This window comes from Dermochelys coriacea, chromosome 3 (assembly GCF_009764565.3).
Source record: "Dermochelys coriacea isolate rDerCor1 chromosome 3, rDerCor1.pri.v4, whole genome shotgun sequence".
Lineage (NCBI taxonomy): Eukaryota > Metazoa > Chordata > Testudines > Dermochelyidae > Dermochelys > Dermochelys coriacea.
Window position 1 is genome coordinate 205833572 of NC_050070.1, and position 16137 is coordinate 205849708.

The 16137-nt window shown below is 40.6% G+C and overlaps 1 protein-coding gene across 13 annotated transcripts in view; it reads left to right on the forward strand.

Moving 5' to 3' along the window:
• Positions 1–16137, forward strand: part of RIN2 (Ras and Rab interactor 2) — a 122998-nt gene that overhangs the window by 67494 nt on the left and 39367 nt on the right. For 8 of the 13 annotated variants that reach the window (XM_043512155.1, XM_038396030.2, XM_038396028.2 and 5 more), the window contains 2 exons: positions 3690–3784; positions 13599–13791. In XM_043512155.1, the coding sequence (XP_043368090.1) occupies positions 3690–3784; positions 13599–13791 (288 nt within the window). Of the gene's footprint in view, positions 1–1492; positions 1561–3689; positions 3785–6098; positions 6223–13598; positions 13792–14717; positions 14833–16137 lie in introns of those variants that run through there. The other 5 variants (XM_038396035.2, XM_038396034.2, XM_038396040.2 and 2 more) reach the window with 3 other exon arrangements.

The window sequence follows — 16137 nt, forward strand, 5'->3', positions numbered from 1 at the left end:
TCTATTTTCCCACAGTGAATAGGAAACTTCTGAGGGCAAGTGCCATCTCTTTCCGCCGAACCGAAGCGTTCTTCTTTTTTTCAAAACAAACACAAACAAACCCCCCAAAAAACCCCAACAAAAACCCCCAAATAAGTTTCAAGCCCTTATTGTGCAAAAATCCTCAAAAAACCTGCCAATCCAAGGTTAATCCATTGCACTGCTGTCTTTCTGAATGTGCAGACAGATTGTTCCAGTGCCTCTGCTGCTGCTCATTGCTTTTTTGAACAGTAGCAAAATGGAAACAAGCCACAATCTTCCAGGTTTTCAGTTCTCTGCAATGATAGTGAAACTGACTAAAATAGTTCAGTTGCATTCTGCTGCTTCTTTGGAAAGCTCTTAGCAACAGCAGAGATGGACAGTTGAGGTATTTGCTGTGGGGAAAGACTCAAAAAAGTGAAGGCTGTAGGAAGGGTAGAGTAGTGGAAACACCCATATTCCAGCCAGAAAGCTGAGGGAAGAGGTAGAGTAGTAGAATCACACTTCTTTGTTGCAGCAGTCAGGAGACAGAACGGAGGTATGAAGTACTGGAACCTTGAGAGAGAGAGAGAATTCTCCTTCATTCTTCCAGAAGTCAGGCAGGTTGGAGAGGGAGAGAGAAGGTGCATGAGTTTTCCAGTTTATCAGACATCTAGCAGCTGGAAGCTGATATGAAAGATGGAGAGTCCTGGAACATTACCCTTTCCCTATATCTTGATGGGGTGGGGAAGGATGATACAGTAGAACTTCGAAGTTACGCACATCTTGGGAATGCAGTTGGTTCTTAACTCAGAAACATTCGTAACTCTGAACAAACGTTATGGTTGTTCTTTCAAAAATTTACAACTGAACACTGACTTAATACAACTTTGAAACTTTACTATGCAGAAGGAAAAATGCTTCTTTTAACCATCTTAATTTAAATGAAACAATCACATAAACAGTTTCCTTACCATGTCAAATCTTATTTTTTAAAACGTTTCCTTTTTTTTTTAGTAGTTTAACACAGTACTGTACTGTATTTGCTTTTCCTTTCCTCTCTGCTGCTGCCCGATTGCATAATTTCCGTTCTAAATAAGGGGGGGGGTGTTGACAGGTTGGTGCATAACTGGTGTTCATAGTTCTGAGGTTCTACTGTAACTCATTTGCTGAACAGTGAGATTCTGAATCTCTTGTCTGTCTGCAGTCAGAAGAGTTAGTTCTCTGGAAAAATTTCCCAGCCTTGTGTTTGAGTGCAGAGATGATGGGATAAGTTTGGGTGAGGGGAGAGGGAAGCACTCTGTGTGTATTTTGTGCATATCTGTATAAATATGTGTGAGATTTTACTGTGGGAGAGAGAAGTGACAGAAAGAGAGACAGAATATATACTGGAGGAGGTAGCATGCACAATTTAGGGAAAAGGAGAAAAGAGAAAAAAAGTGGAAGCAGATCCTGAAGACAATTCATAAAAATGATATACTATGGTTTATTACAGGAAAGAGAGAGGAAAAACTGGAGTGGAGTCAGGAACAGCAAGAAGGTTATAAAAGCCAGAAAAGTGCAGTAAGTCGTACTGGTTGTATAGGACTTGGCATATATATTTCTTGACTAGTTGAGTTTAAGAATAAATCTAGCCTGGGACTGTGGTGATCTGGGTTCAGTTCCCTGTTATGTCACAGACATCTGTGTGACCTTGGCCAAGTCACTTAATCTCTTTGTGGCTCAGTTCCCCACCTGTAAAATGGGGGATAATAGCACTTCCCTGCTTTGTAGGGATGCTGTGAAGATAAATGCATTAAAGATTATAATGTGCTCAGATACTGTGATAATGGGAGGCACATAAAATAGATAATACCTCAAAGGGATCATTCATCCTTGTGGCCTAGGTCTATCAAGGACTAGCCTGCTTTTTTCCCCACCAACAGGGTTGCCAATTATTTCAAGGAAGCGTCTCCTACCTTGCACTTCACAGTAACTGGTTGATTGATTGGCTTGTTGTTCACAGTTTATAACCTCAGAAATACATGACCACGTGCTAGAATTGGATTAGGTTTGGCCAACGACGTCTTTTAGTTTAGATTTTCAAGTATGGGAACAAGGGCTCTTCATTTTAATCATATAAAGCAGGACTACCTGGGCTGGATTCATCCCTACTGTAAAACAAAGAATGAATTTGGCCCCTGTAGTAAAAGCCAACTGAATACACTGCTCGGTTCTTGACAGTGAAGATGCCATTTCCATTGGTGTGTAGTTCACAAGAGGTGGGTTGCCATCTAGTGTAGGGTGAGAAAACGACTTCAGTACAATTTCACTGTCGATGTGGCTACTTCTGATGCTTTGAGACTAACTGTGCTTTTTCCCAATTCACTGTAGTGGTTCAAAGGATGCACTATGCACATTTTCCCTACTCAATACAAGGAAAGTCTTTTGTAAATTCTCAAAACACTGGTACTTCAGATTACTTACTAGGATTGTGATCCTGAAAGGGAAAAAAGCCTATGAAAAGATGGAAGGATGTACTGTATTTCCTGTAGTTTTATTATATAAACCCTGGGGCCTATAACAGGACTGGAGAGCTCTAATGTAAATGGAGACTGAAACTTTCCTTTGAATTGATCAACATAATTTGCAATAAAAGAAGGCATGCCTGTCTGAGGTCGGAGGAAAGTATCCATGTGATTATGACATAATGGGGAAAAATATTGTTTAGTAATAGTACAGGACTTTGAAAACACTGCTCTTGTAAGGCTACCGATATTACTGAGATTTTGTTATTGCCTCTTATGTAATAAAGAAAATAGCTTTGAGTTGGGTTGGAAAGAGTTTGGTTGGTTGTTTAACGTTTTGCTTACTTTTGGCGATTTTATTTTTAAAAATCTGACTACTCCTGTATTTATTCCATCTCACTTGCATCATGTACTAAGCACACTTTGATGCTGTCCCTATGGAAAGTATAGGAGGCTGAATGATTATGACTTGTAAACTTGATGGGAGAATCAATTTCTGCTGTTTCCTATCAAAATATTTGCAAACATTTGATTCATATATGCCATAATTCCCATAGTTGCTCAGTCACTGAGATTTCCCAGTAACCCTAAACTGAAGCCTCATTCTGATCCCTCAGTTAAAATATGGGAACACGACATCATTTAACTAAGAACCAGTCTATTCAGCTGCAGTCCAAGAGTTAGTGCAAAAAGTAATTACTCTTTTATTTGTGCAAATATATTTATATTTATTTTTATACCAAAGAACGTTGAAAATATGATTTTGTGTACCTGTGAAAGAACTTTTGAAGTTTGTGGTTTTTTTAAAAATGTTTTTATGGGACTTTTTTTTAATTGCAGAATTGAATGTTACAGTAGTCAAAGCATGTGTTTTTTTATTTTGTTTTGTTTTTTAAATTAATACCTTACTATGTTTGTGCCTATTGAAACTACGGTATTAATATATCTAATTTAAAATAATAATCTGATCTAATTTCCTGGGATGTTATATACTGTAGTTAAACTTCAGTTGTCCTACCTCCAAGAATAAGTACAGTCTGTCCCTCACCCTTATTTTTTCCATTGTAAGGGAAGTCCAAATAGAATGGGATAAAAGGTTTATAATGTCTAGTGACTAACCTTGTCCATTTGGTTTCCACGCCTCTTCCGCTTGCTTGACGTCATACTATTTTTGTCCCTGTCTAGCTCATTGACACAATTGCCTCAGAAATTGGAGAACTGAAACAGGAGATGGTACAGACAGATCTCATGCTGGAAGATGGATCCACTGATTTGCAAAGGTGATTAAAAATATATATAATAGTTGCTGGCAACATAAAGCCTATTTTCACTGTGTTGCTTTATTCGGGAAGCTGACATTTCTGTCACGTTCTTTAGCTTTCCTCCTGCAAACACAAAACGTTGTAGGTGCTGTGTAGATCAGTAATGAAGGTGTTTGCCTCTGAGCAGTGGGAGTGTCTGCTGATTGTTGTATGTGTATTTGTTTTAATTACTTTTAGAAGAAGCTGAACTTCGTGCACTCCCAGTTCCTCATAACAAACAACAGAAACCTAGGAAGGAGATAGATATACTTTTAAACAGAGAAACTGCTAACATTATTACTGCTGGTTGTGGAAATGAATAACTTTTACATTGTAAAGTGTTTTAGAAATATTCATTGCTCCAGTCAACTTTGTGAAGATTCAATGGAACTTTCATACAGTAACACCTGGTAGTCTTGCTTTTATAGGTTAGTATAGTACAGTATCGACTGCTTTAAAGTGACCCTCATTATTAAAGTATTTGTGAGATATGTGTGATGTTAGTTTAATTGAGACAATCTTTAAATGTAAGAACAATAGACTGATGAAATTTGGGAAGGCTAAGAAAGATGTTACAGTACAAATAAAGTTCTGACTTATTTTTTAAAATGAAACACCGAGTGCAGGTGTGGGTTATTAGAACTGTTAATCTAAATCTATTGCTTTCTGTTGTCAAGTTAGGGAAATAGATAGTGTATGGTAAATATTAGGGCCATATCTCTTTGGTTTTATCTTTTTTTAATGTCTTTTTTAGCAGTACTGATATGTAGAAATGTTTGACAATTCAATCCAATATGTTGAATTTTAGGGGATTTTTATTCCTCCTAAAAGTTGAAATATTAGTTGTGAAAGGAAAGTATCAGATTCAGACCTTTGAGTGTATTGAGTACATACGCAGGTTTCTAACTAACTGATCTTTTATAATATGCAGCCTTGTTGTAGCTATGTGGGCCACAGGATATTAGAGAGACAAGGTGGGTGAGGCAATATCTTTTATTGGACCAATAAAAGATATAACCTTACCCACCTGATCTTTTATAAGGCAGTGAAATGACTTCTTGTTGCAGTACCTATTCATATCTCTGTAGCTAGGGCTTAATTGTTGTTTTCATTCAGATGCTCATTCAGGCATCTATAACTTGATACTTGAATTTGAATCCAGAGAAAATTTAATATACAAATTGTGAGCCAGTAGAGGTCTGTGTGTTTTTTGTTTCCTTTTAAAAATGATTTAAATCATCTTAACCGCTTTTCAAATTTCCAGTATTTTAGAATTGTAGCAGCTGCAAGTACCTGTAGTTGTGTTTTAAAATCAGCTCCAAAGAAATGTTCAGATTGTGCAGTTTCAGCTTCCATTCATTTCAGCAGTTGTGTGGCACAAAGAAATCTTAGAGATGTAATCAGCATCTTGGGGAGCGTAGCTAGTGTTGCCGCACCTTCTGTGAGTTGACTCCCTTCATCAGCTGGCGTGAGGGGGAAGGGCATACAGTTCCTTTTTGGGGTAGCAGTAAGTAGTGCCACAAAGCCCATTGCTCTCCTTGCTTTCTGAGCCATCCTGCTTTGTGCCTACAGGACAGCTCAGGGGGCTTCTGATTGACTGCTGCTATTCTGTCCATCCGTGTCCTCCCCCACCCCCTGGCTATTGTCCTGATAAGGCCAGAATTTGGCTCTGCCTCTTTCAAATGGAGTCTCATGTAGTTGTATTGTTTTGTTTTTTAACTGATTAAGTGAGACTGGCAGCCTTATGTCTGTTTTACATTTCTCAGGGCCGATTAATAACTTATTTAAATAGTTTTCATGGTGTGGTATTCTAAGGTATATTGTTCATATTAACGTCATCTGGCAGTTTTTTTTTTTTTTTTTTTTTTAAAATCCGTGACCCACACATTTCCTTCCAGTCATAGCAGCATGGAGAAGATTCATCACAGAGCTACCCCTTCCTGAGTGGAGGAGAGGAAACAATCATGTCTGCAGCTCTGTTCCCACTCCCCTCCTTCCTCCCCCAACCTTGCCCTGACCCCTGTGGATGGGAGAGAACAGGCTGGGAGAATGCACATCACCGCTTTTGTATGAGTAACTTGCTGTCATATGCTACACTGGAAAGTTATGCAGCTAGTTGCTGCCTTGACTGCTGTGCAGCCCTTCCGCTCTAGTGAAGTTCCCTTGAGGAGCTGGGACTCAGAGGTTCTGATGACTAAAGCAGCAAGTCTTCATTAAGCTGCGCTGTCAGGGAGGTGTGAGGGCCCCAGAGTCAGATTCGAGACACAGGGCCTCTGTTTGTCTGTCTGTCTAGAGACCGTGGTACCCATCATCTGAGTATCTGAGGAGTGGAGACAAAGTAAAAGTGGCCTGGAAACCAGTTGAAGAATGGGACCAAGAAAAAAAGAACAAATGCATCAGCAAGCACAAAATAGAGGGTATGTCTTCAGTACAGAGTTAACTCAGGCTCTTATTAAAGTGTTGCCCCAACCATCCTTCTGGCCATACACACAGTTCTCTCATTCAAATGAGGTGGTGTCTTGAACCTGGGCTAGCGGGCCTGTCTGAAGCTGTAGGCTACAGCGCTACGCTGGGTTGGTAACCTAGATGCATTGCTGAGGACACAGGCTAAACCACTCAGGTTGCTAGTCTTCCAGTGCCTTCCCACAGTTTCCCCTTGTGCCCAGAAGGACAGACAGGTTCTCCTCCAGTTTACTGGAAAAAATGATTGAGTCGCTCAGCTTATTGCAGCATGGAGAGCCATTGGATATGCCCCAGATGTTCCAGTAACACACTGGTGAGAACAGCACCTGTGAGAACTCAGTAACTTGGGTAGTGTGCTTGCTCACACCTGGGCTAGACTAACCTGCTGCTCAGACCCAGGTGCTGATCACGGAGTTTACTCTGCAGTGAAGACATACCCAAAGTTACAGAGCAAGGAAAAGACTCCATGTGTTTTGTGTGCATGAAGAGGGAAAGCTCCACCATCCTCTTAGGGCTTGTCTTGGCTGGGGCTTTGCTATAATGACAGTCATCCGAGCTGCACCAGTACAGTCCCTAGTATAGTCAGACAGTGTGCAAACAATTACTCTATCTGTTTACACTCCAGGTTGGACCAGTGTAGCTACACTGATAGCTGTCATTGGAGCAAATCCTTAGACAAGGCCTTAGACTTAGGGCATATCTAAATTGCCTAATAGTTTGGACTACAGGGGTGTGAACAGCAGTGAGCACCAAAGTGCTTTGCTATAACTCCCTCATGTGGACGATGCAGGCATGAACTGAAAGGTTCCTAGTTCTCATTAACAGTCCTCTTCAAACAGAACTACATTAATGCAAAGTAGGAACCTTTTAGTTCACACCTGCAGGGTTCACACAGGGGAGTTACAGCGCAGCCCTTTAGTGCACACTGCTGTTCACACCCCCAAAGTCTGAATTACAGAGCGGTGTAGATATGCCTTTACGCAAGACCTTAGACTCCAGGAAGGGACAGCAGCTCAGTTGTTGCTACTACAACTACAGCAGCATAATTCACGTCTCTGAAATATGTGCAATCAGTAATGGCCCTTTAAAATTCCTGTAGTGCAATCTATTTATCATAAATGTTGAACTTACAAATGTAGAATTGTGTACAAAAAAAACTGCATTCAAAAATAAAACAATGTAAAACTTTAGCGCCTACAAGTCCACTCAGTCCCACTTCTTGGTCAGCCAATCAATCAATCAAACAAGGCTGTTTACAATTTGCAGGAGATAATGCTGCCTGTTTCTTGTTTACAATGTCACCTGACATTGACAGGCATTCGCATGACACTGTTGTTGCCGGCGTTGCAAGATATTTATGTGCCATATGCGCTAAAGTTTCATATGTCCCTTCATGCTTCAACGACCATTCCAGAGGACATGCTTCCATACTGATGATGGGTTCTGCTTGATAATGATCCAAAGCAATGTGAGCTGACACATGTTCATTTTCATCATCTGAGTCAGATGCCACCAGCAGAAGGTTGATTTTCTTTTTTGGTGGTTTGGGTTCTGTAGTTTCCACATCAGTGTTGCTCTTTTAAGTATCAGGGGGTAGCTGTGTTAGTCTGTATCCACAAAAACAACGAGTCCGGTGGCACCTTAAAGACTAACAGATTTGTTTGATCATAAGCTTTTGTGGGTAAAAACCCCACTTCTTCAGATGAAACATGAAGAAGTGGGGTTTTTACCCATGAAAGCTTATGATCAAATAAATCTGTTAGTCTTTAAGGTGCCACCAGACTCCTTGTTGTTTTTGCTCTTTTAAGACTTCTAAAAGCATGATCCACACCTCGTCTCTCTCAGATTTTGGATGGCACTTCAGATTCTTAAACCTTGGGTTGAGTGCTGTAGCTATTTTTAGAAATCTCACAATAGGTACCTTCTTTCCGTTTTGTCAAATCTGCTGTGAAAGTGGTGTTAAAATGAACATGTGCTGGGTCATCATCCAAAACTGCTATAACATGAAATATATGCAGAATGCGGGTAAAACAGAGCAGGAGACGTACAATTCTCCCCCCAAGTAGTACATTGACAAATTTAATGGACACAGTTTTTTGTTTTTTGTTTTTTTTTACCGAGCATCATCAGCATGGAAGCATGTCCTCTGGAATGGTAGCCAAAGCATGAAGGGGCATATGAATGTTTAGCATATCTGGCATAAGCGATTAATCACGATTAATTTTTTTGAGTTAATCGCGTGAGTTAACTGCGGTTAATTCACAGCCCTACTTTTTACAGTTGAGCTCACAACTAAGGTAAATTTGTAGGCCCAGTTATTACAACAGACTTTACAGTGAGCATGGATTAAATTTAAAGATCACTTTTAAGGTTCTTTTATGCTGCCTGGGTGGTATATAGGGGCCTTCGTGTAAATGGGAATCAGACCCACCCTCCTGTTTGCAACAGTCCCGGGAAACAATAAGGACTCAGCTCTGAATTTCCTAACCTTTGTGGGTTAAACTCGTTATATGAATAGCAGACTAGCCAGATCTCCCTTGTTTGGGGTGTGTCTGTCCTGCCCTTTAGCTCGGAGAAGATCATTTTCTCTCTGGAAGGGATAAACGATCACAGTAAAGCTTGCAGGAATTAAGAAGAGACTTGGCCTAGGAATGGGCAAAACCTTTAAAGATTCTATAATCCCCCATTTGTATAAGAGAACAGCTATTCTTTTGTGCCTCTCCTGAAAAGGTGGTGTCTTTTCCTGAGATATCACTGATTTCATATTAGATTTCTAACTACAGGTGTTTTAAAATCAACACTGGTTGATTTCAGTTTCTGCAGTTTTGGTGAGGGCTTCAGTGGGGCTTTCTTGGCTTCACTGCCAAAACACTGCAATTTTGATTCCAAAGCCCAGAATAGACATGGCTGCTAAGCACAACAAAATCCTGTTATCGGTTTGGGTTTTTTTGTATCACTTCATGGACTAACAAAGAGAAATACTGTATATGGAGGTGGTCTGTATTGATAATGCCTGAGCAAGTCATCTGAACTTAAGCAATGATGGGTAGAGATCACAAAAGCAACTAAAGGCCTGCTCCTTCAGGTAAAGAAGGGCCTGCTGAGGCCTGAAATGAACTGATTATAGGGGACTAAGAATGAGGAAAAAAAACCAGTCAGGAGTGCAGGTTACAGGGTCAAAGCAAGAGATCGAGAGGGGATTGAGAAACGGATGAAAAAGCCACTATATAGCTGACAATCCGAGGGCAAACAGACATGTTAGGTGGCAGAAGTGTGCGCATGGATGTGGACATGCATTCCAGCCCTCTGTTTACAGGCAGTAGATCATACTGATTACAAGTTTCAACCTGCACCGTGGACTTATTACCTTGAGTTAATTGTAGTTAGGATATAGCTAATTATTCATTTCAGCTCTTACCTTCCAGGTATTTCCCACATAATTGTAGGGTTTCATGAACATAAACAAACTAGGCAACATGTCTGGTTTTCTTTAGTCCTTATGTGAGTTATGCTGAAACCGAGGGAGAATATAAATCTTTCTAGGGGGATTTGAACATAATCAGTGCAAAACATACCAGAATCTATAATAGTTTTATCTCAAACCTACAGAACTTCCATGCAGATTTGTTTGTTTTGGTTTTTTGGTTTACTTGCTGCTCGTCTTAAATATCAACAGAAGATATCATTATAAAACACTGGGAGAGTCATTAAATAGTAAAATATAATGCATTTTAAAATGTTTCTGCTATTGCACAGTGTATGTTGTAGCAACTTTTTAGTATCTACTATCTCAATCAAATATCCTTTTAACTTTCTATTGTTCATTGTTAAGGTACTGTTTTCAAAGAAACAATACATAACAAGATCCCAAGGAGTTTTTCAGCACTTCTCCAGTTTCGATTGTATATCTGTAACCCCTTTCTCGCTGGAATAGTCCTTATTCCTTTGGTTTGTGGACCATTTCTTAAAGAAAATGCAAAGACTAAGGGCTTGATTCTCATTTACACTATAGTGGTGTAAAAGTGCCATTCTAGTGGTGTAAATGGCTGACTGGATTTCTCCTCTGGTGTCTATTAAATTAGCTGTACATAAATGACTTGCAGGTTGTATAATCATTTGTCAACTGGTCTTCCTGGAATTTTAGTTCATGCATGACTGGTTCATGCAAGACTGGTGTCTCTTCCTTCCATCTACTATGCAGAAAACCTGTAGGGAATGGGAATATTATATATTTAAAAAGAGCAATTTGTTCCCAGTCAACTTCTGTGGGGTTGATAAGATGAGCCACTGCTGATCCTGCTCTAAAGCATTAGTTCATGTGAATCAGAGAGAGCATTTGGTAGGTGTGGAAAGACACTTTACACTGATGTGTCCATAATCCTTTGTCTCTATGTGAGAGGCCAACACACACAGCTGCAAGGAGCTTCTGCAATTTAATTTTGTGTATCTAGGTTACGGAGGTGTGGAGACCTGTACTATGTTTCTTCCTGTACCTGGCATGTGGAATGGTTTGTGTGGATAGACCTTCTGATAAACACTCTTTGGCTTCAATAAATAGGTGTCAAGGTTAATCTTCTTGCTTATAGCATAAAGGGCGTGTATGATTGTGTGTTTGGAAGCATTAAGATCTGAGTTGCTTTTAACCCACTGGTAAATAGTGGGGAGCTAGGATACATACGTGTGTGTGTGTGTGTGTGTGTGTGTGTGTGTGTGTGTGTGTGTGTGTGTGCGCGTGTGTACACACACGTGCGTACGTTCTCCCTTGGCATTCTTTAGATATCGTTATTTAAGCAAGCAGCGCATTGCTGATGCCAGTAATGCTGCTTCTCTTACAGTTAACACTGATGATCTTATATGAGTAAAACTTACTCCCTGTCTCCATCACCTGAGTAGACAAAAGGCAATAGTCTTGACATGGTTAAGTTTGCAGCTGATTCTATTAAAAAGATCTTCTTTAGCCCTCCCCCCCCATATAACACTGGCTTGGAAAATTCATTTGGCTTGAGTACTGCTAACTTGCTCTGAAGGCAAAAGCCGAAAGTTTCTGCAGAAAATGTGTTAGACTGTTTGAGTTACAGCGTCAGAAAACATGACAGTGATTGCAGAAGTAAAAAATCTCTAACTTGTTATAACTTATCATTTGTTTCTGGCAGCACCAACAGCAGCGTAGGTGTTTTGCAAATATAAAAGGGACTGTCTCTACTTATAGCTTGTATTCTAATGTAACAAGCAGAGATGGAGGCTAGGGAAATGGGGAAATGCAAGCCAGGCAGGTGGTGATTGGACTCATCGTGGTAATATAAAATTTTAATGACTGTTGTAGCTCTTACTTAGCCATGGAATAAGAGTGAGTAAGGCATGCCCCCCTTTCCCCAGTTTTCCTTCTCAGACTTTGACCATAGTGGGGAGAACTGGGACTGTTTGTCCAGCTGTCCTGGCTGTGAGCAAGTAGTCAGGGAGTGGGGAAGCAATGGGGTATGGGGCATGGCTCTGCCCCTCCTATTCTGACTAGAATAGCTGGCTGGGTGCATAGTGGAGAATGAGCTGCTCCATGAAAAGGGATGAAGCAATTTACTCCCCCTTCAGAACAAGCAGGGAGCATGGAGGAAATGTGATCTACAATTTGGTCCCTGATCTGCTCCTGGGGTGGCGCAGCTACATGCCAGCCCTTCTTACTCAAGGCAGATCGTAAAGTCCTAGCGTAGTCTGGTGTGACTGGTAGGACAGAGAGCCACGTCCTTTCATTAGGATGGAGAACATCTCTGCTCTTGATCTTTAGGGCATACAGCACTTGTGCTCAGTTTTCCTGTGCCTGGTCTAATTTCTGCATCAGGATATCAGTTGCCAAAGTAACAGTTCTGTAATTGTTTTGAACAACACAGGATGTTCTTTTAGTTGGGAAATAAGGAAGGACTGCAGACATTCATGCGCAAGCTATACTGCGTGTTCAAAAGTTTGGAATTGAAGAAGAAAATTTGAATAAAACAACCATACAGTGCTGAGTTCATTTAGTTTCTTTGCAAGCGCATGTTTTTAGTATGTAGTATCAGCAGCCCCAGTGCATGCTGTTGTTGTTCAGTTAAACAAGTATTTTAATAACCTTGCTACCCTGCCACAAAATAAATTTAACTCAGGTTAGCTTGCCAAGTTTCCCTTTTAGGGACAGCTTCTGCCTTCTTTCCCTACTTGGGAAGAATTACGTGTCAAAACCAAAGCACTTTAAACTTTATACGTCTGTTTATCTGTTTTTATTTTCAATTGCGAGGCAAGGACATTTTAAAAAAGGTAGTGATGAAAGGCCTCACATTGACACACAGTAAAATGTCTGACAGAGAAGCTGAAAGAAAGTAGGTTTAAAATGCAGGCCATGTTTGTTTGCATTACATTAGTACCGACAGGCCCTGGTCAGGATCAGAGTCCCATTTTGCTTGGCGCTGTACACACAGGAAGGACAAAAGTAGTTCCTGCCCCCAAAGAGTGTACAGACTTTGATTATGATAGAACGCAACAGATGGGTAAATGGGAGGATGAGGGATTGGTGAAACGAGCCAGTTTTGCACTGTAAGTGATAGTCACAGCTCACTGTGGTCAGCTGGCAACATATTGTAGGCATCATAGTCAAGGTGAGTCTTAAGGAGGATCGTTTGAATTTTTTTGGAGGGGTTTCTTCCATGCATAAGGGTCATCGAAGGAGAAGCTGAGTGACAGGAGCACCGGTGGAGCAAAAGTGGCAGTCAGTGTTGTGATAGATTAGTAAAGTGGCTAGTAAGGGGGAGCCTAAGCCATGAAGAACCTTAACAGCAAAGAGAAGAAGCAGGTGTATCGTGTGGAGGAAAAGGGAGTGCCAATTGAATGGTGTAAAGAGGGAAATGCCATGGTAAGAGCACTGATCAGCATTTTGAATGGACTTGAGTGGGGCAAGGTTTCTGTAGGTTCTAACTTTTGGGATCCAGATGGGAATAAAAATATCTTAATAATAATTAATACAAAAACTCTCTTAACATGAACATAAGAGAGGAATGGATGTTAAATTGATACCCTACTTAATTAATATAGACAGGCATGCATATAGGTGTGTATAGTATCTCCTACTAATTAATTGCTGGACTTCAAAAGGCTATTGTCCACCTGACAGTAATGTACTCTAACTTGCTCTTGAAAAGAATTTGTGATATGATACTAGTGATATGAAATCTCAATAGAAGAAATACCTAGTAAGGGGGATACCAACAGTGCTGTCATTTAAGAGAATTCTGTTTGTAGAATTGTTTGTTCTTTGAGTAATGTACTTGCCTACATTTTAATTGTTGTTTAATTCTCTTCCTCATAGCTCAGTAAAGAACATGGATAATGTCTGTCCTGAGAAAAAGGACTTAAAAGCCTGTCCCCGGGACTCTGGCTATGACAGCCTTTCCAATAAACTCAGCATACTGGATAAACTTCTCCACACCCATCCTGTGTGGCTACAGCTTGGCCTGAATGATGCTGAAGCAGTGGAAATTCTGCAGTCCCAGCCTCCTGGAGTAAGAGACAAATCTTCAAAATGTTTTAATTTATTTAAAGTATCTCTTCCTAATGTAGCACACACTCAGCAGTGTGTTACATGCATAAAAGGAAGCTCATCCCTTAGAGCCACAGCAGTTCAAATCTGGGATGAGTCATCTCCCTTATATGATAGCCACCATCTTGGCTGACGCTTTGTGGATTGAACTAGGGCCAAAAACATGAGCTGATACAGCTACAGAGCTCTGCCTCTCTAGCTGGGGCTGTATACGACTCATGTTCTCTATGGATCAGGCACAGAGGAGGGACCTGTAATGCACACTGACCAATGGGTCACACTATTATTAGATTTGCTGGGCTGGACCCTGGGCCCAGCTAAAAATTCTCCCAAAGTGAGGGAGCTCTGGGCTAGTGTAAAGCTGGAGTAGCCAGTTTCTTCTCTAGGTGCCCCACCTCCTGGCACAGGGGACTTGTCAGAGATGGGAGTGGGCAGCGAGAGGTGCAGCTGCACTCCATTAGTTCTTGGCTGGTGTATGAGCTTTGGGGCTCTGAGACTCCAGATCTCTCTAGCCTGTGCTGGAGCTGGATTAGATGCAGTGTGTTAATTCGGGGAGCCTTATCTGGTTCTCTTATAGCACCCCTCTTTCTCGTACCCTCAGCAGATCTCTGTGCAGGAAAGAATCTGACCTGCTAGGCTTACAAGTGCAAACAAAAATATTTTTCTAATTATTAGCACATTGCACTTGGCTTCGGGCCTAGAAGGGCCATCATCAATTTAAATAGCTCATTTCTGTCTGAAAATGTTGATCTGCCATTATTATGAGTAATACTGTGCCTAAGCTGAAAGCAGTTAGCAGAAAACCATTTTTCCTCCTTTTGTTTACTTTGTGCCAGAGACAGCATTTGTGTACAGTCACTGTCATTGTTTCCCGTCTGCAGTTAGGCTCCAGTTCTTCAATGAGCTCCATGTGGGTGGACTTCAGTGTCCATGTGGAGCCCTGTTGACTTACATGGATTATTCCACAAATATGTGAAAAGCAGCCTGCAAGACTGGGACCAAAGTTAGTTTCTTTCTTGATGAAAAGCCCCTTATAAACATTGGGAGGGGAGCAGAAAAGTGCTTATAAAGCCATTTAAAAAAGCAAATTGAAAAAATTCAATTGAAGTGAATTTCAGTGGGAATTGGGCACCTTAACTCACTTAAATTCCTTTGAATATCCCAGATTTACTTTTTCAACTCTATTATCCCTGTAATCAAATCAAAATTTACATTTTATTAAACATATTTTGGGGGATTGAAATTTGCATTCTTGATTATAGCGGTTTACATCCTCAAATATTTGTGTTGTGTTTCAAAATGTATAACCCTGGAAGTTGAAGTAGAGAAATTCAAACTAGAAATAAAGCTCACCTTTTTTTAATAGTGAGGGTAATTTAACCATTGAAGCAGCGTACAGATGGATATAGTGGATACTTTGTTACTTTGTCTTTTAAAATGAAAATGGGATCTTTCTAAAAGATGTAGTTTAATTCCACCATAAATTATTGGATTTAAGAAGACAGGTTAGTAATGGAGAGCAATCTAGATCACTTAATAAACTGGATATAAGCAATCAATATGCATTTTAATACAGCTGAATGTAAATGTAGACCACTGGGAACAAAGAATGTAGGACACACTTATAGGATGGGGGACTGTATCCTAGGAAGCAGTGACTCGGAAAGATGTGGTGTGTGGATAATCAGGTGAACTTGAGCTCTTAGTGTGACTCTGTGTCCAGAAAGAATTAATGCAATCCTGGGGAGCATAAATGGGTGAATCTCAAGTAGGAGTAAACAAGTTATTTTACCTCTGTTTTTGTCACTGGTATGATCACTTATGGAATACTTTATCCAGATACCCACAATTCAGAAAGGATGTTGATAAATGGGAGAGGGTTCAGAGAAGAGCCACAAGAATCATTAATGACAGGTTTCAGAGTAGCAGCCGTGTTGGTCTGTATTCGCAAAAAGAAAAGGAGGACTTGTGGCACCTTAGAGAGACTAACAAATTTATTTGAGCATGAGCTACAGCTCACTTCATCGGATATGTTCAGTGGGGAGATTTATATACACAGAGAACATGAAACAATGGGTATTACCATACACACTGTAACCAGAGTGATCACTTAAGGTGAGCTATTACCAGCAGGAGAGCGGGGGGGGGGGTGTGTGGGGAAGGGAGAGAAACCTTTTGTAGCGATAATCAAGGTGGGCCGTTTCCAGCAGTTGACAAGAATGTCTGAGACACGGGGGGGGGGAGATAAACATGGGGAAATAGTTTTACTTTGTGTAATGACCCATCCACTCCCAGTCTCTATTTAAGC